This window comes from Acomys russatus, chromosome 7 (assembly GCF_903995435.1).
Source record: "Acomys russatus chromosome 7, mAcoRus1.1, whole genome shotgun sequence".
Classification (NCBI taxonomy): Eukaryota; Metazoa; Chordata; class Mammalia; order Rodentia; family Muridae; genus Acomys; species Acomys russatus.
This window is the reverse complement of record NC_067143.1, coordinates 50,944,656-50,972,607: the sequence shown is the minus strand read 5'-3', so window position 1 is coordinate 50,972,607 and position 27,952 is coordinate 50,944,656. Positions and strand designations below refer to the sequence as shown.

The 27,952-nt window shown below is 42.9% G+C and overlaps 1 protein-coding gene across 1 annotated transcript in view; it reads left to right on the top strand.

The window, feature by feature from the left end:
* Positions 1–27,952, top strand: part of Uvrag (UV radiation resistance associated) — a 256,107-nt gene that overhangs the window by 131,423 nt on the left and 96,732 nt on the right. Inside the window, exons 9-12 of the mRNA XM_051149003.1 lie at positions 13,909–13,993; positions 16,778–16,865; positions 18,492–18,552; positions 27,425–27,590. Coding sequence (XP_051004960.1) covers positions 13,909–13,993; positions 16,778–16,865; positions 18,492–18,552; positions 27,425–27,590 — 400 coding nt within the window. The remainder of the gene's footprint in view (positions 1–13,908; positions 13,994–16,777; positions 16,866–18,491; positions 18,553–27,424; positions 27,591–27,952) is intronic.

The following is a 27,952-nucleotide window of genomic DNA, read 5'->3' as shown; positions in this document are numbered from 1 at the left end:
TGTTTATATTTCTTGAGCTGCTAGAGGATTTAATGTTGATCCTATGGTAAATACAGTGAAGCACTGGCTGGGTATAGGTGAGAGGGTTTATTTACTGATAGGTCCTGATATTCTTTAGGGATGTCCTTGTTCAACATAGTCACACTTGGTAGGCAGACACACACTTGCTCACAAGGCTGAGCCTGAGAGCCTGGTGACAAGGTCAGGAATGTTTGACGTTTGGCCTTGGTTTTGTTGCTGGCTCTTCTGATAACCCTAGGAGTAATTTCTGCTTCTTGCATATCTGTTCAGTAGCATCGCCAACTAGATCAGAGCCAAAGGAATCCGTTTGTGTGAACCATTTGAAGAAACCAGATGCCTGTTATATCTGGTGATTTTTGATGATAAAAATCCATTGTAAGATGATTTACTGGAAAGAGACAAGATAGAGTTTCTGTTCCTGCTACTGGCTTGCCAACTAACACTAACTCCTGGGGCATAATTAGCCCTGCTCAGAAGTTTTTCCTCTCTGTGCCTCCAAGGCAGGTTCTTAACCCTTTGCAGCAGCTTTCAGCTGGGTCATGAGGGATCTTTACTGGTGTGTGTGTGTGTGTGTGTGTGTGTGTGTGTGTGTGTGTGTGTATGTGTGTGTGTGTTTTCTGAGAAGATATTAGTGGTCTAACTTCTGATGTTTAATTAAAAAACAGGTTTCCCTGTTAGGGTCTCAAGCCAGGTAACTTTTTCAATAACTGTGTATATCTTTTTTTCCTTTGATACTAAACCATCTCATTGTAAATGTGTTTTTGCTACGTAGTAATTCCTGATTTTTGGGAGAACTAAGTGGAAAAACTGATAAACCAAAATAGAATTCTGTCGGTGTTTTATTTCTTTGTATCTGTGCCTTCTACTTGAAAAGGAGACTGAAATGACAGTCTACCCTTCTTATAGTCTGTTTAAGACATTACTAGAATAAATCATCACAAGTACATTTAATATGAAAGTAAGAGCTGAAGTTTGCTTAGGACCTATAAAGTGCCCTCTTCACTCTCCATTCAAAAGCTGTCTGGCTTCTACTGCCTTGTGCAAGCTGTATACAATACCAATAGTCCAGGATAAGATGCTAATTCAGGCATTAGGAGCTGGCAAGATGGCTCCACCAGGAAAATCACTTGCTGAGCAGGAGTCTCAAGACCTGAGTTTGATTCAAGAAATTCACAAATCTGAATGTGGACATGCATTTGTAATCACAGCGCTCCCACACTGAGATGGGAGGCTGAGACACAGAATCGCCTGGAAGCTTGCTGGGTGGGGTGGTCTGGAGGACAGTGCAGCAGAAACAAGAGGGACCTGCTCAACAAGGTGATGAGAGAACTGAGTCCTGAAACCTGTCATCTGGTGTCCACATGGGTACCATGTCACACATGAATGTATGCACACATAATATTTCATTATTACTAAAAAATTAAAAAGGAAAATGTTATAGCATAAATCCCAAAGACACTAAGGCATTAATAAATTTAAAGGAAATTTGTCTAGGAAGTTCTTTAAGATGGCTATAAAATGTTAAAAGTATGGCCTAGGGAGGGATGTAGCTCCATAGCAGAGCACTTTATTTATACAGCATGCACGGTGCACTGGGCTTAATCCCCAATTCCACAAAAAAAAAAAAAAACCCAAAAAGTCAAAATACCTAAGACTAACTTTTCAGTTCTGCCATTAATCCTCATAAATACACATTGGGTTAAAATTGTAAGAATAATTCTCTACAAGAAGCCTCACAACCTAAGTGAAAAGGAAACTGCTGCACCACGTGCAGAAGTGCAGCTTCCGACCAATGCCTATGACGCTTCTTACATACAGGCAAAGCGTTAGCTCAGATACACTGTGGCGCTTTTTTTTTTTTTAACCTGACGTGCAGGTCAGGGCAACATAGTGATTTTTCTACTACACAGAAGATAAACAGAACTACAGATATAGGCCACCCTCATTCTCAGATTTCTCAGAAAATGATAAGAAAGTATTATAATTAATGAGAATTGCCTATATTTGGGCAGTGTATTCACTGAAATTACCAAGAGGAAATCTGAGCAATGAAACTGAGCACATCTGACCTCTGTTAATACGAGGTCACCTAGAGCATGGCTGGCTGGGTGTACTCTTGCTTATCACAAGGAGCTAAGAAAGCCAAGCAAAACAGGAGGACATCCAGTTGGGGAAGTCTGTTGGCCACCCCCACCAAACAACCCTCCGGTGACAAATGGCAGCCAAGGATGCAGAGTCCAGATGGTTTTTGTTTGGGCAGGTGAGTGTGGTGTCTTTTCTATGGGGAAGTATACCACACAATTAAATTTTAACAAAAATTCAAAAACAAACAAGCAGAAACAAACGATAAGATCTGCCAACCCTACACTTTGGAAATGATAGACTCGTACAACCTGAGAATATTCTAAATGACCGTAGAATGGCTGGATACCTTTCTAAGAACAAGTTGGACCTCCACTCCAGGTCTCCTGTGGATTAAAACGCTATTAAACAGAAGTACTCTTTGGGGAATATTCATTTCGCTTGTCATGCAATGAAAAGGAAAACAGGAAAAGAGTTCCCTAGCTACCGGTCCACAGCCCTAAGAGCACACTGTCAGTTTACACATTGCTTACATGTCAGACACACACTACAGAAAGCAGCAAGGACAGCTTACTCAGTGGAAACCATAAGTGTCAAAGTCAGAGAAACTGTACATGAATTAGGGTCTACTATTAGGAACTTAAGAAGTCCCCATGAGCCTGAGGCATTTTGAAAAACCATAGGAAGCCTGCTGTTGTAGAAGCTTCCAAAAAAGGTAAGCCAATTAGGCCTTCAAGTAAAACTTCCAGTACTAGGAATGGGTTATGTCTAGTTGACCGTGGTCCCCATCCCTCTCCCAAGCACCACAGCTGTTGCCAAGGCTATTGATTGTTTTCTACAACCTGATGATAAGGGCTTATTGCTGAAGACAAGACTTTCTACTGTCATCAAACATGGAGAAATCAAGTTGGTGCTCAACCTAGAAGATTCACCCCTAGTGACTAGAGTTCATGGTGCTAGAAGGTACTCTGCATACAGAAGAGAAAGGTAAAAAATTATAAATATCACTCAGCCACAAACCCTGTGGCCTACAACAGTGGTCTGTATATAGTCTCCCAGCAAGACATACTGGTGCAATTGTGGCACAAATGTTATGGGAGTAACCAACCACTTTGTGATTGGATTTAAGGCCCATTCCAGTGAGATAGAACTCGTATCTGACATTGATAAAGTGGCCAAGAACATAAGACTAGATATTATGCCGTGCAGCTATGGAAAACCTACTATTATTCTGTTTTTTAAAAAGCAATAAAATGAGGCCAGGCATGGTGGCGCATGCCTTTAATCCCAGCACTCAGGAGGCAGAGGCAGGCGGATCGCTGTGAGTTCAAGGCCAGCCTGGTCTACAGAGCAAGTCCAGGACAGCCAAGGCTACATAGAGAAACTCTGTCTCCAAAAACCAAACCAACCAAACAAACAAAGAAAGCAATAAGATGACTACTAATGACACACTGCTATACCCGTAAATCAGAGCCTCCCTCAACTCACATCAGAGAAGCTGATTCTTGCAGTGGATAAGAATTAATTCAAGGCCCTACAACTAGACAAAATGCAGAGAATGAGAGACTTTGGAGCATTCCGTCTTCATTAAATCCCTCCTCTCAAGTCTCAGGAATCTATGCATAAGAGGAGGAAATGAAAAGACTGTAAGAGGTTTTAGATGACTCCAAGGAAACAGCATCTTCCAAACGCAAGAAGACTGGTGCACATATGAACTCACAGGGACTGTGGCAATTGTGCAGGGCCTGCACAATTCAAGCCAGCAGGGTCCCAGGACTGAAAGGGAGAATTGGACACAAGATCCCAACCCTAACCAAGAGGCTATCTGCAATTAATACCCACTAATAAAGGAAAGTCAGTTTTCTCCAACAGAGTCTCACTGGGTATATTAAGGAGATGTCAGGGCAGGCCCCATGTCCAGGAGTAATTGGCTTACATAAAACAAACCCCATGGGGATTTTTTTGAGCATGCTGGGGCTGGAGGGGTATTGTTTTGTCTAGGAATTTTTGCCTTACTGGTCTTTTGTTTATATTTATATTTATATATTTATATTTATATTGAGAGGGGGTGGAGAACATGAAACAGGAAAGTTAGGGAGGTGGAAGGGATCTGGAAATAGGGGGAAAAAACAAGATCAATGTATATTGTATGCAGGCTGAGTGTGGTGGTGCATGCCTTTAATCCCAGCACTCAGGAGCAGAGATAGGCCAACCTGGTCTACATAGTGAGTTCCAGGACAGCCAAGACTACATAAAGAGATCCTGTCTGAAGAAAAAAAATTTTAAACTCTTAAGTAAACAACAACAACAACAACAAATAATTAAGTAATGCAGCAAAACCAAATGCCTAGTGCGTCACAGGATCTCTGAAAACTTCCTGCTCCACAGCACTTTTGTGTGATTCTCATGAATGCACTCTACAAGAGGTTAGGGTGAGAAAAGCGCATATTGTGGAATCAAATGTCTGAAGTCACATTTCGACCTTGTTCCCAGCTGTCTGTGTGCTCCTGGACAAGTCATTTATCCCTGTCGCTACAAATATAACATGAAGTAACAACTGCCCTGCTAGGCATCCAGAGCAGCCTTGAGCATCGAGTGTGAACCATCAACACCTCCCAGCTATAATTTAACACATAGATGCTGTTTCTCCTATTAAATCCACTGTATTGAAAACTGGCTTCTAATCTTTAACAGACAAGAGGGCTGTTAGCTTCAGGCAGGGGCTAAAGCTCATTGGTAGCACACCTGCGAGGCGCTCATGAGGGCCCAGGTTCCATCCCAACCACCTTGAACAAAAGTAGTCACCTCCTACAAATATTTGAGAACTTCACCTTTAGAAAATTAATCACTATTAACATCTATTCATAAAAGATCTAGATTTTATTGAACAGGTTTCCTTAAGAACAGGGTTCCGTGCCGGGTGTGGTGGTGCACACCTTTAATCCCAGTACTTGGGAGGCAGAGGCAGGCAGATCGCTGTGAGTTCGAGGCCAGCCTGTTCTACAGAGCAAGTCTAGGACAGCCAAGGCTACACAGAGAAACCCTGTCTCAAAAAAAAAAAAAAAAAAAAAAAAACAACAACAACAACAACAAAAAGAACTTGTTACTTTGTAAACCTAGTTTCTAGCAGACCTATCTTGATAGGGTATTGCATCTTGAAAAGATGAATGGACCGAACTAGGACAAGAGGCCCTGCAAACAACACATACACAGGACACGAGAAGCGTCGGTACAGCATGTGTGGCTGCAGTGTGTGCATGTCAGTCATCATCGAACACTTAGGAAGAGCTGGGCACCGCAAGACCTCATAGCTGTAGGCTCTGTAACGGCTGTAAGGCAGAGCTAGTTAGAGGGTGTCAGGAACACAGAAGGCGGGCCTCTAAAGTCAGATAAAGGAGATGCCCCGTAAGCTGCATCTGCAAGAACATGCCGTAGTTAGCTGGGAGATGGTGAGAAGAGACAGCGAAAGGAAGCAGTTTCTAGAGTGGTGTGCACGGGGGGGGGGGGGGGGGGGGGGGGGGGGGGCTGCTACAGGAACGGGAGGTCACTCTTTGAACTACAGATTTATTTTTTCTTTTTTTGCATAACTGTCCATATAAGAGGCTAGAGAAGCCAAGGAACTTTGACTGTAAGTTTTGGGGATATGTTAAAATAGCACACAGATTTCTCAACGACTAGATAGGCTTGTATCGATGAGGACAACACAGAGCACAGGCTAAATATATGTCTTAGAGAATATTCTTTACTGCCTTTGTTGAGGGTAGTGAGTCGCCGGCGACAATGCTATATTGGCAATGAAGTACTACACGATTAAAATCTAAGCACCCTGGGAATGTTAAAGGAGCAGAGAGTATATAATAGATCCAGCGGGTATTTGGCTGGTAGATTCCACTGTGATAACCTCCTGGGACATGGCCTGCATAGTCCAGCCATGGAGCAAGCGCCTTAGAGAAGCAGGGAGACGTAGAAAGGGAGGACAAGATACCCAGCTTTGAATGGTTACGCAGTGAGCAAGGTATACGTAAGAAACTCAAATGGATGGAGGGATTGCCTCACCAGTGAAGAGCACTTGCTGCTCCTTGAAAGGTCGTGAGTTTGGTTCCCAGCACCCAGGTCAGGTGGCTCACAACTGCCTGTAATTTAGCTCCAGGGCATCTGCTACCCTCTTCTGATCTCTGTAGGCACCACACACAAACATAAACAAAATTAAGTTTCCTTCTAAAGAATAAACCAGATAATGTTTTCATTAATGCTGTCATTAACTGTTAGTAACTAGTACAAGCTGTGACAAGAGACTCTAACTATGGGAGACCATTGTCTACAAGGATTGCTCTGGAAAGTTTTCCTTAAGGAGCTCAGCCTTGGAAACTAAGAAGATCCTGGCAGAATGAAAAGCTTAGCCTAGAAAGGGGAGGGACTTGGCACAGTGTTTAAAAGAAGCCCCAGGGCCTTGTCGCGAATCCCAGCACTGGGGAAGCAGAGGCAAAGTGTGAGTTTGAGGCCAGCCTGGTCTACAAAGCAAACCCAGGCTAGCCAAGGCTACACAGGGAAAAACAATCAAAAAGGAAGCCCCAGGGTGGGTGTCTTAGAGTTCCATTGCCGTGAAGAGAAGTTACGAGTGTGGCAACTCTCATAAAGGAAAATGTTTCACTGAGGCTAGCTTCCAGTTTCAAAAGTTTAGTCCATTATGTTGCAGCGAGAAATAAGGTGGCATGCAGGCAGACATGGTGCTAGAGAGGAGCTGACAGTATCGTGATCGCAGGCAGCTGCAGGAGACTGTGTGCCACACTAGGCAAGCTTGTCAGATCTCAAAGCCCACCCCCACAGCGGCACACTTCCTCCAACAAGGCCACACCTCCTAGTAGTGTCCCTCCCTAAGGCCAAGCATTCAAGTGCTTGAGTCTGCGGGGCCATTCCTATTCAAACCAACACAGTGGGCTTGAATGGAAAGGAGTTCAGAGTAGTCTTGGAAGTATTTCCTTCTTTGATAAATAAGACAAAGCTGAGAAAGCGACAGTGGGAGCAGTTTGTGTTGATGGCCAGAATTCTACAATACCCTATCACTTCCGTATCCTGTGAAATGAGGTCATTATCCGATTATTGGAGTTAGGGAAAGGCGTAGGACTATAGGAAGTGGTCTCTGAGATAGGACAGCAGGCAGGGCACCTCCTTGTGCTTTGTGCTTAGTTTTAAGTAAAGTTTCAAGCCAGCTATGGAGTTTTCTTCACCCCTCGGACTTTCATGGGGGAGAGAGTGCAAATGTTGGGGCAATGTGATACATTTTTATTTCCTAAATGAAAAAAAAAAAAAGCTCAGAGAAGTTAATACTTTGCTGGGTAGGTGGTGATGCTTGTAACTAGCGCTCTGAAAACTGGGGCTGGCCAGACTGGGCTACATAGTGAGACCTTGTCTCAGTAAAAAGAAGATGAGGTCCAGACTTGTCTAGAGTCTGAAGTGTGGCGTAGGTAATATTTTAGCCTAGATTCATCTGCTAGGCGGTCTAAATGCAGTCAGAGCCCCAGAGTCAAAGCTTCTGTTCTAAGAACTATAGTGAGCGTGAGCGCTTCTCTCAGTACTCAGACCACTTGTGGAGCCGCACAAAGGCTAGCTGCTTCCCGTCCCTCTAGTAAGGGAATGTACTGGTTCCTTAAAGAGAATTCTCTTGCCACTACGTTCAGGTTTAGTGTGTTGTTTCTCATGTGCAAGGTAGTGAACTTCATAATAAAATACAGTCAATTACAGTTTTGCAAAATTCAAAGCAAAAAAAAAAAAACCAAAAACCCAAAACACACATAAAAAACATCTATTAACACATAAAAAGGACAGCATCCCAACTCCTGGTACAGGAAAAGCATTTCGGTTGGGAGAGAACTTTCACAGCTCAGGAATATTGCCTTTTGGTTTTCTGAAATTACTCGAAATGGTGATTTATTGGTTTAACTGCAACTTGACAGGAGTTGGCCAATGGCCAGTGTGAGACTAAATTCTCAGAGGGAGAGAACGCCTGAAGAAACAGTGCTTTCTTTTCTTGATGGAAGCAGTAGTCATAGTCTTTGGCTGCTAGATTTATAGGCACCAACAATGACATTTAGTTGTTAAAACTACACCGCCTGCCTGTGTTCCCACTGCACAGAGGCTCCACATCAGCAGGGTGGACCGCTGGTATAGGCCTCAACAGGGGGACAGTTTGGGAGGTAGTTTGGGAGATGGCAAAGCCAGCACCTGTTTGTTTTCCTTCCCTCCCAAATGGTCATTAATAGTGATGAAGCCATAAAGGATGAATCCATGTGATAGTGGGAACAAAACAATGCTCAACAATACAGGAAGATAAGACTACATGGATAAACACAGCAAAGAAAGAGTGCGGTCCAGGCAGAGATGGAGCAGCTGATTTTGGGGTTCCTGGCAGAGAGAGCTCTCTGGGATTTAAAGTTAGACTTTCCAGGCATAGCCATCAGGAGTTAAGAAAGGCTATAGTAGGGAGCTGGCCTGGGGACCATTCTGTTCCTTCTGTTTATTCGAAGCGACTTTTAATAACATTTATTTTCATTGCTTTCCATATTTAATGAATCCTGATCTTGTTTGGCCCTATAATACAAATATTTGCTGTACTAGAAAGGTAGGGAAGAGATGAACATGACTGTGGACTTTTATAACCAGCTTGGAGGAAGCATGAAAGATGGTTTTACTTAGGACAGAAACAGCCTGAACTAAGGCAGCACCAAAGTAACGCAGGCTTTCCCCCACAGTTGTAGTGGTTTTAAATAAAGTTAGTGCTCCCCCTCCCCAATAGGCCCTGAGGGAAAGCTGCATTGTCAACAGTTCCTGATACTTAACTAAGGTAGTGAAGAATGAAGCGTTTTACTTAGTGATACAAATCTCTATCACTTCAAATGAAACATATACCAGGTGTCTGTACTAGTCAATTATTCTTGGGCTTGAAGTAGTTTGTGGGAAAAAAAAAGTTATTGTGTTAGTATTTGAAGAAAAATATTTGAGGAAAAGAAGCACAACCAAGTGTAGACTTTGATCTTTTTTTTTTTTTTTTTTTTTTTTTTTTTTTTTTTTTTTGAGGCAGGGTTTCCCTGTGTAGCCTTGGCTGTCCTGGACACACTTTGTAGACCAGGCTGGCCTTGAACTCACAGCCATCGGCCTGCTTCTGCCTCCCAAGAGCTGGGATTAAAGGTGTGTGCCACCACACCCGGCCCCGACTTTGACCTTTTTTAAACCTTCTTTATTTGTGGCTCTTTAATGCCTCAACCTCCCTTCCAACCTACCTACCCTAGATAGGGAGAGAGAGGAGGTTAGTAGGGACAGTTCCTTAGATTCCGTTCCTCCTTGGGGAGATTCCACTCTTCTCCATCAGGATTTCAACAAACAAACACAGCAGCAAGAACAAATAGCAGCAGGAACCTTGAAGCGGCTGGAGCATTTCTCTCTAGGGACATCTTGAAGCTGGAGCAACAAGCAGCCAAGGGATACGAAGCGATGAAAAGTATGCAAAGGAAAGCCTCTGTTCTGGGGGGCTTCTTTTTATCTCCTCTAAGAATCCATACCAGGATGTTTTTCAAAAGTAAAGACCATCCGACCCTGCCCGCCATATGAGGCAATTCCCTTTCCCGCAGACAAACATCACACACCCTCACACAAGTCTGTTTCCAACAGACAAACATCACACACCACATCCCACACTTGGAATCAAAACAAAAACATTCACTACAAGGAAGTCCACATTAAACAAATGGAATTGCTGCCCCCGACACACACACACACACACACACACACACCTTTTTAAAAAATTAGTGTGTTCATATTTGACTTCCTGCACCGGCCTAGAACAAAGGAAAAAAATCTGATGTCTAACTTAATTTTAAAAAATACTGTACAAAGTCACAACTCGTCTCACATCATCAGAGAACCTAGATGTCAGGACAGCCATGTTAAAGTTATTTTTTATAAAATTGTCTTTGTTTCTTAGTTTCTCTCTTATACCAGCTTGCATTAAAATATTGAGACTATAGTATTATTTATTTATCAAGCTTTACAGCACATCTCAAGCAGTTTTAGTTTATTCTTAACCCTTTAACCTAGCCTGGCTTTCTCCCATCGTAAATCCCCAAGATGCTTGCACTTTCTTATGTTCTCTGCTCCAGTTCCTCTCTCCTGATGTCTCCTGGACCCCTACCCATGGCTCAAACCCCTACTTTCTCCTCTAACTTCTCCTCCTCTGGCTGGCAGGAAGTCAAGCCCCATTCTCTGCCCTGCTCAGCTATTGGCTGTAAGCTGCTTTATTGGCTGATCAGGGGACAATTGGAGAGCAGTGTTTATACAACATTGAGCCAAGAGATTCTCAGCACAAGGATTGCAATGAGCTATGGGGGGTGGAGGGGTGAAGAAAGCCAGGTGTATGCAGAGAGACAGGTGACAGCATATGAAGAAGCTGCGACCTCTGTAGAAGAGGGTGAAAGAATTCAGCTAAAGCTTTTACCCGTCGTCCGTGGCCTACTGTGGGGCTTGCATGAAATTGTAGGGATTGGAAGGCAGGGTCACTCTTTTTTGGATAGTCACAGGAAGACTGAGGACATGGTAGGAAGCTGAAGGTGAAGATCTCCAGGAGAAAGTGGCTGTTGTTGCATTAACAGCATAATCCCCGTTATAACAGCCACTCTAAGCCTTAAGGGAAAGAGCTAGAGACCCCACAATTCTAAGGGACAGATACAACCCTGGTGTTCCTGAATGACAAATGAGTGAATGCACAACTGAAGTTGGAAAGTGAAACACATACCTTTGAGGAACTGATAAAACATGGAGAGATTTGGTAAAAATAAAAGACCTTAAAATCCTTGTTGTGGGACTCTGTGCTGTGGTTGTGATGTGGTCATTGCCAGATGGAATCAGGACAGCTGTGCTCTCCCACCAGAGATGCTCACGTACACTCCCTTTTGGGAGACAGCACCCTTGTCACAGGAGACCCAGCCCTTTTCCTAAGGACATAATCCACTCATGGTTTTCAGAGGAGGGAGACATTTTCTTTAGTGGTGTAGCTGGACAGCACTTGTCTGTGCTTCTGTAAGGAATCCCATGTAAACTCAGTGGGTTCACCAAACTAAGCTTACATAGGATCATTTACTTGGTCTGTCTTCCTTGCCCTGTCTCAGTTAAGTAGATGTTTGTTCATGTCTCTCCAGGACAAATTAACCTAACAATAATCAATTTGACAGTGTACTGCTGCTCTTGAGCACAGCAGCTTTTTGTTTTTCAAATATACATGGAAGTTTGGTTGGTTGATTGGTTGGTTGGTTGGTTGGTTGGTTGGTTTTTTGAGACAGGGCTTCTCTGTGTAGCCTTGACTGTCCTGGACTTGCTTTGTAGACCAGGCTGGCCTTGAACTCACAGCGATCTGCCTGCCTCTGCCTCCCAAGTTCTGGGATTAAAGGTGTGTGCCACCACCGCCTGGCCACATGGAAGTTTAAAAATGTTATCTGCTACTAAGAAAAACACAACTATAAAATTATTTAAAGTCACACAGAGTATGTTTTCTTAGATTAAAATAAGTGGGGCTGGAGAGATGGTTCAGAGGTTAAGAGCGCTGTTTATTCTTTCAAAGTTTAATTCCAAGCAACCATATTGAAGCTCACAACCATCTACAATGAGATCTGGCACCCTGTTCTGGCATGCAGCCACACATATGGGCAGAATACTGTATAAATAAATTAATTAATTAATTTTCAAAAAGATTAAAATAAGTTAGAAACCACTGACAGATATCTGGAAACTCCAAAAATTTAGAAATTATACAATGTGATATAGAAGCTATGGGTCAAAAAGAAAGAAAGAAAGAAAGAAAGAAAGAAAGAAAGAAAGAAAGAAAGAAAGAAAGAAAAAGAAAGAAAGAAAGAAAGACCAAAGCAAATTAGGAAGTATTTTGAACTGAGTGAAGATATAGTGTGAAAGTTTAAAGGAAAACATAAAATAACACAAAAGCTTAGGAGGAAATTTGATATGTATATTTAAAAAGAAGAAAGGTCTCCAGCTAGTTAATCTAAACCTTTTTTTGTAAACTAGGAAAAGAAAGACAAAGTACGCCCATGTTAATTAAACAGAGAGAAAGAAATGGCAAAGGGCAGAAACTTAAAAACAGAAAATGAGTACAGTATATCAATGAAATCAAAAGACAGTTATTTGGAAAGATTATTAAAACATAAAAACTTTGGCTGGGCATAGTGGCGCATGCCTTTAATCCTAGTACTCAGGAGGCAGAGGCAGCAGGAGCTTTGTGAGTCAATGCTACATAGTGAGGCCCTGCCTTGATTAATTAATTAGTTAAGTATTTTATTAGCTAGGAGCAAGAACAACCAAGCACAAAGAGAGAAGGCACAGGTTACCAGTATCAGGAATGATAGGGTGCATCACTACAGGTCCTACGGGCAGTGAAGAAAAAAAAAAAGTTCAAGTAGTGTGGTACAACATGTCGCAGGGACACTGGAGCAAGGATGAAAAGAGTCCCACTGTCTATTGTAGGGCTATTTACAACATCCATAGATGGTGCATATCGACTTAGATGTCATATAAAATCATTAAGAGAGAGATCTGTGGAATAATATTTAGCTACAGAAGATGAGTGGTGCTCCTTGATTGAGTTTGGGGGTCTTAGTTGAAAGAGAAGAAAAGGTGCTTAGAAAAAGCTTGGGTGTGCACTGCTTAGGGCTAGGGGCCTGGCTCTGTGGTACAGCATTTGTCTAGCATGAACGAAGTCCTTGAATAAATCAGAAGGCAGACAAAAACTGCTTAGGTAGTGGATTTGGTGCTGAGGTCTAAGCTGGATTTTGGTTAAATAAGCCTGTTTTCTGTTCTTCCCTGGGTAGATAGGTCTGCAGAAGCGTTTAGGGTAGCTCTTCTTATTGGATCACAGTTCATGAAGCAAATTACTTTGGAAAAATAGAAAACTTAGTATGTCAGGTTCTTACACTGTTTCTCTTCGCCTGATGGATGACCTATGGAGATGCAATCAGGCCTGGACTGTCAAGAGCACATGCTCTCATTTTCTCAGAGTAGGAGGATGGAAAAGGATTTTATTATCACAAAACTGAGTTTTAAAGAGTTGATATAGTTGCAAAATACAGACATAGGAACACAATTATTAGCATACTAAAGCAAACACTAAGAGGAAATGAAATGTTCTGTAATAGGATTCAAGTGTGAGCCTGTGGGTTATAATGTGTGATAGTCCTGCAAGCCACATCTATAAAGCTAAGTTTTATACAGCCATAACTTTAGACTGTCACCATGTAAAAATGCTTGTGACATAATATAGAAAAATCAGAATGCATATTTCCTGTGCCCTGTGATTGTCACTAAAATATATACAAGCAAGATGAAAGTTCATAAAACTGGTTACATGAACTGTAGCATAGCAATCAAAATGTAGGTAATTTTCCTGTTACACATTTTACATTCTCAATAATGCAGTGTAGAGTTTGTGGTTGAAAATAAGTTAACCAGTCTTTTGGGAGTGAAATCTGAATTTTGACGTCTCATAAAGGCTTCTTGGTCAGTGTCCAGAATCCTAGGTGCAGAGTCTACGAGTCTGCTCTTCGCCTTCTACTAGAGGCTGGACCGATGGAAACCAAACCAACAGTGATTTGTTCTGTTTAATCCATCTTAAAGCTCTTTATCTGTTGTGCCTTGCCTGTGAACTGTCTCTGTGCCTGTCAGTCAGGAGACTGAGCTCTGCGTGTGAACTTGTGGTTGACTCATGCCTGCAGTATCTCATCTGTCATTGTCTCCTTCCATGTCCCCTTGTAGGAAGCGCGTTTTCAACTGAGCATGGCAAACTTCAACTGCAGAAGGAGTCCCTGAGTGAGCTGAGGAAGGAGTGCACCGCAAAAAGGTAAATGCCCTGGGGAACTGGCTTCTCTGAGTGGTCAGCTTACGGGGAGTGAAGCAAAGCAGCCCCGTGAAAGGCTGCTGCTAATTCACACTGCGTGTAACTCTCACACCCGTTGCCTTACTCAGCAGATATTTGTGAGCACCTGCTGTGCATCTGCACTGTGCTGGAGCCTAGCAACGTGAACACTGTTTCTCATCGCCCAGGCCCCAGTATAGCTATTTCCGTCCTCTGCTCTCTGTCTTTTCCATGCCACTTCAGCTGGCTGACTTGCTTTCATCAGTAATTGCTTCGGACCTCTGCTTCTTGATGCCACACTTGATAAGCTTGGCCACACCTGCAGCCTTTCTCTAACCACTCTGTCTCCAGCTTTGCAGCCCTCCCCCAATGCTGCTATGGGCTTTCATCTTTTTTATTTATTTACTTATTATTAATTTATTTGGATTACATCTCAACTGTTATCCGCTTGCTTGTCTCCTCCCAGTCCCCCCTCCCTCCCTCAAACACTCTATTCCCCTTCCCTAGGTCTGTGACAGAAGGGGACCTCCTCCCCCATGATATGGTCACAGCCTATCAAGTCTCATCTTGGTAGCCTTCCTATTCTTTCTCTGAGTGCTACCAGGCCTCCCCACCAAGGGGAAGTGGTCAAATATGGGGCACCAGAGTTCATGTCAGAGTCAGTCCCTGCTCTCCACACGACTGTGGATAATGTCCTGTCCCTTGGCTAGATCTCAGTAGAGGTTCAACATTTACTGCATGTATTGTCCTTGGTTGGTGCAGTATTTTGAGCTGACACCCCCACTGGGTCCAGATCTACCCATCATGATGTTCTTGTAGGTTTCTAGGGCCATCTGGATCCTTCTATTTCCATATTCTCCCATACGTCTCTCACCTAGAGTCCCAATAGGATGTCCCCGCATCTATCCCAATATCCTGGTAAGTGAAGACTTTCAGGGGATATCCCTGTTGGGCTAGTGTCCAATTTAAGTGAGTATATATCATGTGAGTCTTTCTGAGTCTGGGTTAACTCACTCAGTATGATCATTTCTAGTTCCACCCATTTGCCCACAAATGCTTTCATCTTAAAATACCATTTTTACCATATTTTCCTCTTCTTAATATGAGGATTCTTTGCTTAATTTTCAAATACCCTTCAACAAACTGGCATTTTAATTTTCCCCTCAACATAATATGATGACACTAGCTTTTTCTTTTCCTCTCCATAATTCACAGTCATCTCTGTTCTCTCTTACCATCAGTCACTTCTGTGGCAAGTTCTGTCATCCCACATCTTTCTAAGATATCAGATATCTTAGACCTAGAACAAAGCAGAGAATATCTGTTCTTATCCTCCAATTTACAGATAGGAAGCGAGGCTCTGAGGAGTCACGGTGACCAGCTCACTGGCAGAGCCATCGGTGCTCTTCAGACAGGGGCTGCCAGTGTGTTCCTTCACGCTGACCTCACAACACTTTTGACCCCAGATTTCCCACAAGCAAAATTGTGTCTTGTGATTTAGTTCAGTTCTGACACTGCCTGGTTCCTCTTGAGAGGTGCTCCAAACTGACACCTGTGAGATGCCAGTCACAGGCTGCAGATGCCAGCTATAGCGATTCCCACAAATTTCTCCTTCAGGTCAATTAACTGGCGATTTACTCCAGGGCCTCACAGACTCAAGGAAGCACAGATGTTTACAGTTTACAGTGAAAGTTGCCAAGGATGCAAATAAATCTCCAGCTGGGGGCGTTCTGTGCCAGTGTAGGCTTGCCATCCTCCAGGTACCTCCACAGTGTGCCGCTCACCGGTCTTTGTCGCTCAGAAGTAATTGTTCTCCTTCCAACCCCTTCATGGAGGGAGCTATGGGCAGAGGTGAAGACCAGGCCTCTACTACTTAGGCACTACAGTGTCCAGCTCTGTCCTCGGAGTGTCTGCTCTATCTCATCTCGTTACCCTAATCACATAGGCAGTATCAAGAATGACAAAAAATAGCCCCCTTATTCAGAAAGTTCCGAAGTGTTAGCCGCTCTGTGATTAGAAACTGCAGTGCGCCCCCCGCCCCCGCCCCGGCATTTGATGGTGTAACAGAGGCTCTCTGCAGCACCCCAGCTATCCCTTTTGTTCTCACCTGTAGTTCCTTTTAAATCTCCTTGGTTTTGAAGTTGCTATGACAGGCAGGAACCACACTGTGATATTTGTGCCCTGGTCACATTTCTAGCCGTTTGGGCAATGCGCTCTCACTTTGGGGTTTTGCTCAGCTGTTCAATTTATTTTGTTATTTTTCTGATTTCACAACACAGTATTTCTTGAGACAGTTGTAATGTGTAGCTGTAAAAGGCTACTTTTACTTTTTTTCTTTCCCTCTTTTTAAATGAAATGCCATATAAATCAAATTCTGAATCGAATCAGCTTCACTGAATTGCTGGTTGCTAAGTGTTAGTGGGTGTAGGGATAGCTCACTATGGTCGCTGGAATAACTGAGTAAACATGTGTGGTGCTCCCGGTACGTAGAAGCAGGTGCTCCTGGCATGGGCATCTGCTTATTATATTCTTTCTAGCTCTTAGCACAGCACTGGGCACACACAGGAGTCCACAGTATGAAGTTAAGGTAATCGCACTGTTGGAGACAGGTCAGGACTCTAGGTGCCTGTCAGTCTCGCTTCCACTTCCCAAATGTTCTGGCCAGTTATAGACCATTTAATCTTCTCTGGTTTAATTAAGTAGAAAGAAGTGTTAGACAACACGCAAGCATAATTTTTTATGAATGTACTTTTCCTTGTTCCCCACTAGAGAACTCTTTCTGAAGACTAATGCACAGCTGACAATTCGTTGCAGGCAGCTACTCTCAGAGCTCTCCTACATTTACCCAATTGACTTGGTAAGTTGCAAATTCCTGACGAGATGGGGGTTTTGGAAAGATGACTCCACTTGAAATTGCCTTTTGGTGAAAAGGCCATCCCTCTTTTTGCTCTCTCATGATACAGGAGATCTTTAAGAGGTAGTTTTTATTCAGAAGTATGCTTAGACTCAGCCGGGGGAGCTGCGATGAGAGCTCTACCCTCATAGTGCTCAGCACACAAGCATGAAGACCCAAGGGGAAAGCTGGGCATGGTGGCGTGCTCTTGTCCCAGTGTTGGGGAAGTGGGGACAGGCCAATCCCTGGGACTCAGAGGCCAACTAGTCTACCCAAATAGCAAGCCTCAGGTCCTATTGAGAGACCTTGTCTCAAAAACAAAGTGGACAGCCAAGGATACCAGAGTTAACCTCTACCCCTCTCCTCTTTCTCTCTCTCTCACACACACACACACACACACACACACATACACATATATACACACACACACAACATGCATACACAGACATACACGCAGACACACACACACATGAATGCACACAGACACCACTCATACACAAACGTGTGTGCACACGCGCGCGCGCGCGCACACACACACACACACACACATGTTTAGTTGGTCCTAGATCCCACAGTTGGATTGTTTTATATATCAGCTTGATGATAGGATTTTTTACTATCAGAAAGAATGCCAAATTATTTATGGTTCCTTCAGAATCTTTTATTCAACCAGTTATCCACCATTTCTGATATATTTCTTCTAATGTATATGTGCTTCTATAAACCATAATTGCTCAGTGACCTCCGTGCACTGGTATTCACTAAGATATTCCAAAGGCAATTATCAGGATAGTAAATTTTTAATGCAGTTTCTTAAAATCAATATAAAAGGTAGTAGTAAAATAAATCTAATCAGGGCATTAGTTAAAAATCGAGTCTACTAAATTGGTAGCTTCCTTGTTAATAGTAATCTATAAATAAACTAATTTTCAGAGAAAAAGCCAATAGAATTGGAATTTGCTCATAGAATCTTGTCAAATTAATGGATATGGGTTAGCCAGAATGTGTTTTTTAAAAATTTATTTATTATGTATACAGTGTTATGCCGGCATGCACACCAGAAGAGGATATCAGATCTCATGTGGTTGCTGGGAATTGAACTCAGGACCTTTGGAAGAGCAACTGGTGCTCTTAACCTCTGAGTCATCTCTCCAGCCCCCAGAATGTTTTTTTGTTTTTGTTTTTTGTTTTGTTTTAATTTTCCTTGCTTTTAAAATGGATATCATATAGTTCTGGCTTCTTCAAATATGCGATGCAGTTACAGATGATATTTGAACTCCTAGTCTTCCTGCCTTGTTATAACCATGTGCTGCCATGCCCAGGAAGAAGATGCTTTATGAGGTTTCTTTCATACACCTTTTTCTTTAGATAATGCACATGTGATTATACTATCAAAATTATCAAGCGTAACAAAATGCAGGAAAATAGTGTGGCCATCGTCGCCATGTATCCTTGCCAGCCTGAAGAGTTCTCACACTATTCTGCATCTAAGAAGGCGTACCGACCTACCTCTGCATTCTAGAGTTGACTTAGTAGCTTCTTTGCTTTTTAGTACAATGAATTAATTTCATCTTTTGATTAAATTCACAGAATGAGCATAAGGATTATTTTGTATGTGGTGTCAAGTTGCCTAATTCTGAGGACTTCCAAGGTATTTTCTTTCTTTCTTTCTTTTTTTTTTTTACTTCTAAAGATTTGGTGTATGTAATATGTATGGGAGTAGAGTTATCTTGATAATAGATACCAAGCACTTTGTCCAAAGGAGTTTTTAGAATTTCTATCCCTTCACAGGGAAGTGCATAGGCCTGCTTCCCTGCTAGGAACTGTAACAGAATATGCAGCTAACCTTGGAACAAATATTTATTTGTCGTGTCCCAGCCCGCAGGAAAAATTGAATCAGGGTTCACCTGAAAGAAGGAGTGGGGATTGAAAGTAGGATACAGAGACGCGAGAAATAACGAATCAAGTCAGGAAATTTCTAATCAAGATTCACTTCAATGCTGACTAGTAAGAGAGAGCAAGGTCAATAGGAGCTATTCTAATCCCACTCACCCTAGCCCCCAGGCAAGAATACAATAACCTCAATCACTCTCTGCAAGAACTTTAGTAGTTCCCTGTAAGAACTTCCTTGATCCTCTGGGTGGTTCCAAGTTGGGATTCCCTACTTCTTTCAAAGGTAAATAGTCCAAGGATAGCCTAGAACACAAGACTGCATGAGGCAAAGGTCAGCAACTCGAAGGTCACAGCATGCAGCCTAAGCACAGGATTTCTGACATGGCAGAATTTGGCATGGCTCTCCACATTTATGGAGCCTTGTATTTGAAATTTAAAAGGGGTGGGGGGCGAGGGCTTGGACAGTAGGCTAGTAATTTCATGGTCTTTCTCATTGGTTTTTATGAAAATCTGTGTATAGCTAGGAGCAGGGTTAGTTAGAGCAGGCGTTAGTCTATTGTCAGGAGTCATATTATTACCATCCTGAAAAGTATTTGAAATTCAATCTTGTGGTATTTCTGTTAGCATTGCCTTAATTTGTTAAATTCTCACTCTTCTCTTTTACATTAAAGGGATTACAGAATTCAGATTCAAAATAATTTTTGTGTTTTAAAATCTTTTTTCCCCTAATATACCAAAGCAAAGAGTGTGTATTTTAATGTGAGTGCCCAGGGATCTGAGCACAAGTCCTCATGTTTGTACAGAAAGCACTGACCCAGCGAGTGAGCTGGCTCCCGGTCCAAAAGATGGTCTTATGCTTAATAAACTGTCTTATTTTGCCTGTAGCCCAAATGCTGTTCACAGGTCTAATATAGAATATTCCCTAAGCCAGCTGTACATCACAGAACTTCAAGAAGAGGCTGTTCTTAGTGTCCGTTCATCAGAATGTGCTTCCACGTCCCCTTAAAAATGTTGTTATTGTGGTCTTAAACATTCAAGTGGATGGAGGCTGGAGAGAAGGCTCAGAGGTTAAGAGCACCGACTGCTCTTCCAGAGGTCATGAGTTCAATTCCCAGTGACCATCTATAATGTGATCTAATGCCATTTTCTGTCGTGCAGGCAGAGCACTGCATAATAAATAAATAAATAAAAAAGCATTCAAGTGGAGTTTAATTAATTACCCCTGTCTGCCTGCATAGCACATGGTTAGCTGGGACATGATATAAGAACGGTAACCAAGCGATGGGAAACCTCAGCTTACGTTCTGAGGCCCCTTCTGGGAGCCATGTTGTGTCTGAGTTAATTTCCAGTCAGCCTTGTGTAGTTGCTGTGAGAACTGGGACACACCGGTGTCTGTAAAAGCTTGAGGTTTTGCTTTATCTTTAGCACGGATTAGAGTGAAGGAAGCCTACAGAGTTAGCAGCAGAGCGGGGTAGGCCTGGCTTCACTGTACAGTGAGCCCTCAGACCTCCTCAGCCGGACAGTGCGCTTCGGGGTTCATTTTATGCAAAGTGTCACGTCCTAAAGCCTGTACTGTGTTATTATCCTTACTCACTCATTAAAAAAAATATTTACTGGGGGGCTGGAGAGATGGCTCAGCAGCTAAAAGAAAACACTGGCTGCTCTTCCAGAAACCCAGGTTTGATTCCCAGCTCCCACATAACAGCTCACAACTGTCTGTAACTCCAGTTTGAGGTGATCCAGAACCCCCACAGACATCAGGCATGGATGTGATGTGCAGATACGTGCAGGCAAATCATCCCTACACACAAATTAATAATGAAAAAAGAGGTTTACTTTATTAAATACTTATAAGCCAAGCACTGTGCTGAGTTCTTAGGGTGTAATTACTGTGTCCTTTGATGGAACCCTAGCCTACTGAAGGAAGCAGCCAGTCAACGAAGACAGACATTACATGATAACCAGATAAACTATTCATAGGAGACCTCGCTAAAGAACAACACTTAGCACAAAATTTGAAAGCTGAAGGAACCAATTAGGCTATAGCTAGAAAGGATTTAAGTTCAAAGGTCAGAGGTCATGGTGGAGGTAGCCTTGACATATATGAAAAACTTGGGATTGGAGTGTTAGAGAAAAGGCTGGTATTTAAGGCAATCATGTACTCTCTTAGCTTGTCCCTTTACCTGGATTATTTGCATCACTAATTCCTTGGCATGATTGAATGAGATGGCATTTCAAAGAGTCTCTCACATAGGGTGTCCTCAATCAGCATAATTGAGATTACTTGCAAAAGGGGGAGGAAGGGAGGAGCAAGAAGACCAAGTCTGTGTGGTTAGAGCTTAGTAAGCACCTGGGGGAGGTCAGGTGGCTCGAGGTCAGCAGGGCCTTGGGGCTTCTGTCTCATTCTCAGCAAGTGGTCAGTGCCTAACAGGTTTGGGAGGGGCTGCGGCCTGAGCTGAGCTCTCTTCCTTCTGGCTGCTAAATAGGGAATGACGTGCTGGGAGCAGGAATAGTGCTGTGGGAGTCTGTTACCCTGGCCTGTCTACTCGGCAAGATTTCTTGGTTCTATTTTGGTTTTCTTTCAAGTGCCTTGTTTCTCATGGCTTCCATAGCTGTCTACACTTGGACTGCTCGCTAACGCCGCATACATTCTCTGCTCCTTTAAAATTGCACAGTAGCCCTTCAGTGAAGTCGCTGAAGAGTGAAATGGGAGATAAAGCCCCCTGTCAGTCCGTCAGTCTGCTCCCTGTTCCCCCAGGAGTCAGAAGTGTTAAGAAGGATAAACTCTGTGTTGTGTTATTGTGTTCTGATTGTGCAGGATGCGTAGGTAGGATAGCAATACAGATGCCCTGTTTGTTGTCTATCTACCATGCCAGGCCCTAAAGGGATGCAGAGAGGATTAAGGCATTGGTTTAGCCTTGGGGAGATGTAGCTCTGTTGTGGGCATCAGGTGTGTAATTAAGCCAGGCAGCAAGTGGTATAGAGACTCAAAGAAGTGGAGAGAATTCTCTTGGGAGGGGATCAGGAAAACCACTCCATAGAACCAGAGAATGCCTGAGCTGTCTTCAAAAACAACTCTTGTTGAAGGAAGGGCAAGAGGTGATTTAGGTCTGATGAGGAGAAATGTAGTGATAGCAACCAGATAGCAAGCAGTTAAGTGCCTGTGATTACAGCACTCCGAGGCAGGAAGATAGTTCAACTCCAGGCTTCAAAAATTGCAACAGCAGTGGTCCATGTTATTACTTTAGTTCTGTGAGAATTCCTCTTGTGGGCAGAGGATTACCTTGGGGGGTGTTGTTTGTTTTATTGTTTCAATGTTAAAAAGAGAAAGAGAGAGAAGGGATAGAGAGAGAAAGGGAGGAGAGAGGCAAAGAACATTGGTGCTGGGCTGAGGGCACCTCTCATCACCTGACTCCTCATTCCTGCTGTGATGCCCTTTCTTTCCTTGCTTTAAACAATGACCTCCTGAGCCTCCAAGGACTTCTTAGTGTCCTGCAGCAGTGCATGCATTCCCGGGACAGGCTCTGGTGAGGGAGCTTCCAGCAGATTAACACTGCATGGGTCAGTAATATTTGGGAAACTCCACCAAGGGGCCAGTGTTTATTATGCTTTTCCAAATGGGTAAGTTATTGTTAGAGTGTGCCAGAGAGAGCCGGACACAACGGGAGAACCGTGCCCAGAGAAGAATGCTCATCTGAGTTCAATTGACTGAGACATTTAGTTTTAAAAAGAGAAAAGAAAAGAAAAGAAAAAAACCCCAATGTTTGTGCTTGTGCATTTTTAAGTAATCCATAATACGAGGGCCTTTTGTGGTAATGAGACCCAGGTGTCCTCCGTGCCTGTGTCCCTTCATGCACGCAGCTTTCCTGGAAAGGAGAGTCCATATGTCAAATAGTGTCTCACTGAGGACGGGGAATGACTCCATCAAGGCTGTGCCAATGATTGGAGTCTTAAATGTTTTGTCCTGTCTGGCTCAGAGCGGCGTGCTCCTTCCTTAACAGATGAGCTGCCTCGGGGGATCGGGAAGGCAGGATGGTGAGCACTTTCAGACTGCTCACTGTGCTCAGAAGCATTGTGATGCAAAGTTTGCCCATCATATAACCCAAAGGGGCATTGAACTGGTTTATGAGGTCTGTGTAGGTGTGTAAGTTTTTACCACAAAAATTACACAAAAACTCTAGCTTTGAGCAGCTTTCTATATCTTAAAAGCAAATCATAAATACCTGCTATAGGGAACTGTGGGGTTTTGTTTTACTTCGAAGCTCTTCGAACACTGTTGAATTAGTATCATTTCACATACAGTTCAGGCCATTGCTCCCAAGCCCCCTCTCTCCCTCCGACTTCTCACCAACAAAACTCTCATTAGTGACCTTTCTGCTCCCCAGAGCAGCATAGGAACCCCACACCTCTGCTCTGTGTTAGGTGTGGTGGATGTCATTAATGCTTGCTGGAAAAGCACACCTCGGAGGGCCAGGTTTTGGCTTCGGCAGGTAAAAAGCCTTTCAGATTTCAGAATGCTGGGAACCTTAAACCTTTTGGGTTTCAGCTAAAATGATTGGCAACAGAATGTGACATCTGAGGTTGCATGGCCTGTGATCGCCATAATTCACCACATGAGCTCACATTTTCCCACTGGGGCCTTGGTGGTCTTGGGGTGATGAAAGTGACTTCCCTACCAGGAGGTGGTTTTCCTTTTGAGGGTATTGAAATACCCGTGGGCCCTGTAAGGCTCCACCCGTGATCCTTTTAAAATGCTTTTTAATATAAAGCTTCAATATTGGAAATCCAACACCACAGTGTTTAACTGTGAGGCTGGTGGAGCGCTGTGCCCTGGAATGATGTTTAATACGTAGAGCAGGGAGTCCTGTGGCAACAGTGTGAGTATGAACGGCTTGAGCCGAAGCTCTTTCCCACTGTTACTTAACTCTATCCACTATTCCCTTTGATTTTTCATTTCTGTGCATACACCTCTCTTTGAGATGCCTTTTTAATATTTACATTTAAGCAAAATTGGTTTTCCTCATTGCAGGGAGGTGATGCAAGATCAGGCCTTTATTCTTTTAATACAAATGTATATGTAGGGCTGGAGAGATGGCTCAGAGGTTAAGAGCACTGGCTGTTCTTCCAAAAGTCCTGAGTTCAATTCCCAGCAACCACATGGTGGCTCACAGCCATCTATAATGAGACCTGGTGCCCTCTTCTGGTCTGCTGGCTCACATGCAGGCAGAACACTTTGCGTAATAAATAAATAAAATAAAATAAAATAAAATAAAATAAAATAAAATAAATCTTTAAAACAAGCAAGAGTTCAGCCACTGTGAAGGCTCTCCCAGTCTCATGGTGGCATATGCCTTTAATCCCAGCACTCGGGGCAGGCCCAGGGGTGGAGGGGGTGGGGAGGGAGGGGATGCGTAGGCAGATCTCTGTGAGTTCAAGGCCAGCCTAGTCTACAGAGTGATTCCAGGACAGCTGGGGCTACACACAGAGGAACCCTGTTTCAAAAAACAAAACAAACAAATGAAAGAACACAGACTGGTGGGGAGCAGCGCATTTTGGAGGATAGAGGCATATTCCCCACTCACTCCATTGCCTATGGGTTTTACCAATATGATTTTAACCAAGCTGTCCCACCTGGTGGGGCTTTGTCACTGGTGAGCTGATAGTATTACACGCTGTGATAGCTAAGATTTCTCTTAGCTTTAATATACTATAAGAGAATTCATAACTTAAAGTAATACCCCAGTTGATAAAGTGCTTGCTGGCCTAGACAGATGGCTCACCTGTTAAAGGCTAGGCTCACAACCAAAAAGATAAAGTGCTTTCCATGTAAGCACAGGGACCCGAGTTCAAGCTCCAGCACCCATGGAAAAAGCCGCGTGTGGTGGTGCATGACTGTGGCCTTCCCCAGCCCCTACCCCCACCCCCACCCCCACCCCCCCACTGTGGGAGCTGGATCCTGGGGCTTGAGTCAATGTAGCCAAATCAGTGAGCCTCAACCAGTGATAGATTATGTCTCAAAAACAAGATAGACAGCTCCTGAGGTTAACTTCTCTCTCTCACACACACATACACACATACATACACACACCCTTAATACGCCCATGTATGTGCACCCACATAAAGTACTTTTTAGCTACTACACTAGAATGATATACAGGTTTCTACAGAGGCAAATTGTTAATGAAGTATTTGGTTGTGCCTTGGGCAAGACAGTATAATCTCTAAAAATAACTAGGATGTTAATTAGTAGTGACTCCAGAATCATTTGGAATGAACGGTGTTCCACTTTCTCATGAGGGTGTTTGGAGAGAGTGGCAGTTCCTGGCCGTGAAACCGTTTTGTAGGCACTACAGAAATGGGAGATTGCAGCCATTTCTTTAAAAAATTTTTATTGTCATTATTTTTAATCATGTACATGTACATGTAGCTGTATCTGTGTGTAGATATGCACCTGTGCGTGCAGATGCCCAGGGAGGCCACTGGATTCTCCTGAAGGTGGAGCCACAGGAGCCACTCCTGATGTGGGTGCTGGGAACTGATTTCAGGTCCCCGGGAAGAGCAGCACATGCTTGTAAACACAGAGCCATCCCTCCAGCCCTGGACCACAGACTTTTTAATGTCTCCTTTTCCTTCAATATAAAAGTGAAGACACTGGGATGGTACGTTCAAGTGCCTGGTATATTCTAGAACTCCAGGTTAAAATGATTTGACAGTGTGTTTTGTTTTTTAAGGAGGTGCTGCGATAGTGTGGAGGGTGTGTAAGGACAGAGGACTTGGTGTCAGGCCCACTTACCAGCCATTTACATTGGCGAGTTCTTTAATCTCTTTGAGCCTTAGATTTTGTTTTGACTTGATTTTAATCTGTAAAATGGATGGGACAAAATTAAAGGGGAGACCAGTTTAGTATTTGTTGGTGAATGGATGAATGTCAGATATAAAGTATTACTACAGACAAATCTAGAAAGGAGAAAAATGAGTAATAGTAAATGTTATTTGATTATAGAACGATCAAAGAGAAGCTAAGAGACAGTTGTGAAGTCAAGGACAGTGACTCTGTTCACTGGGGAGGGTGGTGGAGTGGCATTCCTGCTGTGCAAAGCTAGTGACACAGATAGTAAAAACATAAATGGAACAATATGAAACATAGGATTAATAATTGAAGTTGAAGGCGTCCTTAAGGAGTCAGGCAGTAGTGAGGCCACACTCACTGAAATCATTCCAGCCCCTTCTCCCTGTGTAGGATACCCCAGATCAGGTGTCAAATCTTTACACGTGTACAAGCTTTTTAAGGTGATTAAGGAACACTGTACACTAGGGAGGCAGTTTTCCTTTCCTTCCTCCTAAGGGACATTTGAATCCTCCTGTTACGTTACTCAAGTTTTGAGTACTTGAGTAATCATTTATTACCTTATAGCTAGGAGCAGAAATATGAATGATGAGTTTTTAGAATATAATTGTTTGTAGCTTTTTAAACGCCAGAAGCTTATGTTTAATGATACATGCATTTTCCCCTTTACTTACTTCCACCTAAATTATATGACAAGGTTTGTGTATGAACAATATGGTTTTTGACATTTACTTTGCTATGGAACATATTTCTCCTTTCTCTCATCTCAAAATTTCCCAGGATTATTTATGTAACATTGTCCTTATCAATATCCAAAACATTCCCACAAGGATGTAGTGTGTTATTTTATCTCACTTAAGAATTAATAATCTTCTGGACCCAGGGGGTCCTGAACAAACTGCTGTACCAACCAAGGACAATACATGCAGTAAACCTAGACCCCCTGTTCAGATCTAGCCAACGGACAGCTCGTTCTCCATGGTTGTAGGGAGAGTGGGGCTGCCTCTCACATGAACTCTGAACTCTGGTGCCCCCTATTTGACCACTTCCCCTTGGTGGGGAGGCCCATCACTCAGAAGAAGGGGAAGCAGGCTATCTGGATGAGACCTGGTAGCCTGTGGTCATACGGTAGGGGAGAAGGTCCCCTTCTGTCGGAGGTCTAGAGGAGGGGAATAAGGTGAAAGGATGGGGGAGAGGGGGAAGATACAAGTGAGGGGATAACAATTGGGGTGTAACCTGAATAAATTTTTAAAAAAAGAATAGAAAGCCTATATGTAATCCATGCATTTTATCAATTGATGCTTAAGTATCATATTGAAATTATTTATTAGTGCCAACATTTGTATATAATGGAGTAATTTATAAGGCAGTACATTAACCAAGCAATAAAACACAGCACACACACACACACAAAAAAAACAGAATTAAATCTTGTACCACATTAAGACTATGTTACATTAGAACATCTGACTAATTACATCATGTGATAGACTCACTATTAATTCCTTACTTTAAAAGAAATTAAAAGCTATTTGGCACACTAAGAACTCTTGTGTAAGATGAGTATCGCATGTTGACCTCAGCACACTACTTGTTGGGGGATAGCTTTAAGTATAGTTAGTAGGTGGAAATTTAAGCCTTATTAATATGTTTATATATGCATAAATTTACACAATTTAAATAAGTGATTTTTAAAAATTTACCACATATTTGCATAAGGCTTTCTCAGCTACATTTGTAAGGTAAATGGTTGTTTTCTTTTCCTCTGTTTTTGAATTTCCAGCAAAAGATGATGGAAGCATTGCTGTCGCCCTTGGTTACACTGCACATTTGGTCTCCATGATTTCCTTTTTCTTACAAGTACCCCTCAGATATCCCATAATTCATAAGGGGTCCAGATCAACAATCAAAGACAATATCAATGACAAGCTGACAGAAAAGGAGCGAGAGTAAGTGTCTTTCGTGTTTGCTTTTAATGTAAGCTGACTAGAAACATGGTGAGTGCAGTGGAAATATGGGATGTCTTCTAACTGCGGACAGTTTCTATGTGACCTTGCATAGAGAAACCTCTGTAAAGTGCTCATTTCAACATGGTGAGACTGTCAGAAACAAGCAAAAGTTGTGCAGCAGGGAATATGGCCTAATGTGAAGTGTTTGGCGTGTGTGTTGAGGCTTTGGTTTGACCCTTAACACTGAAAATGAAGTTTACATAATCTACAGGTCAAAGAAGGCGCCATAAAGTATAAAACTGAAACTGAGCAGGAGTGAGACTGTGGCGCGTCAGTTTGTAGGGTATAGCCATATCTGGGCT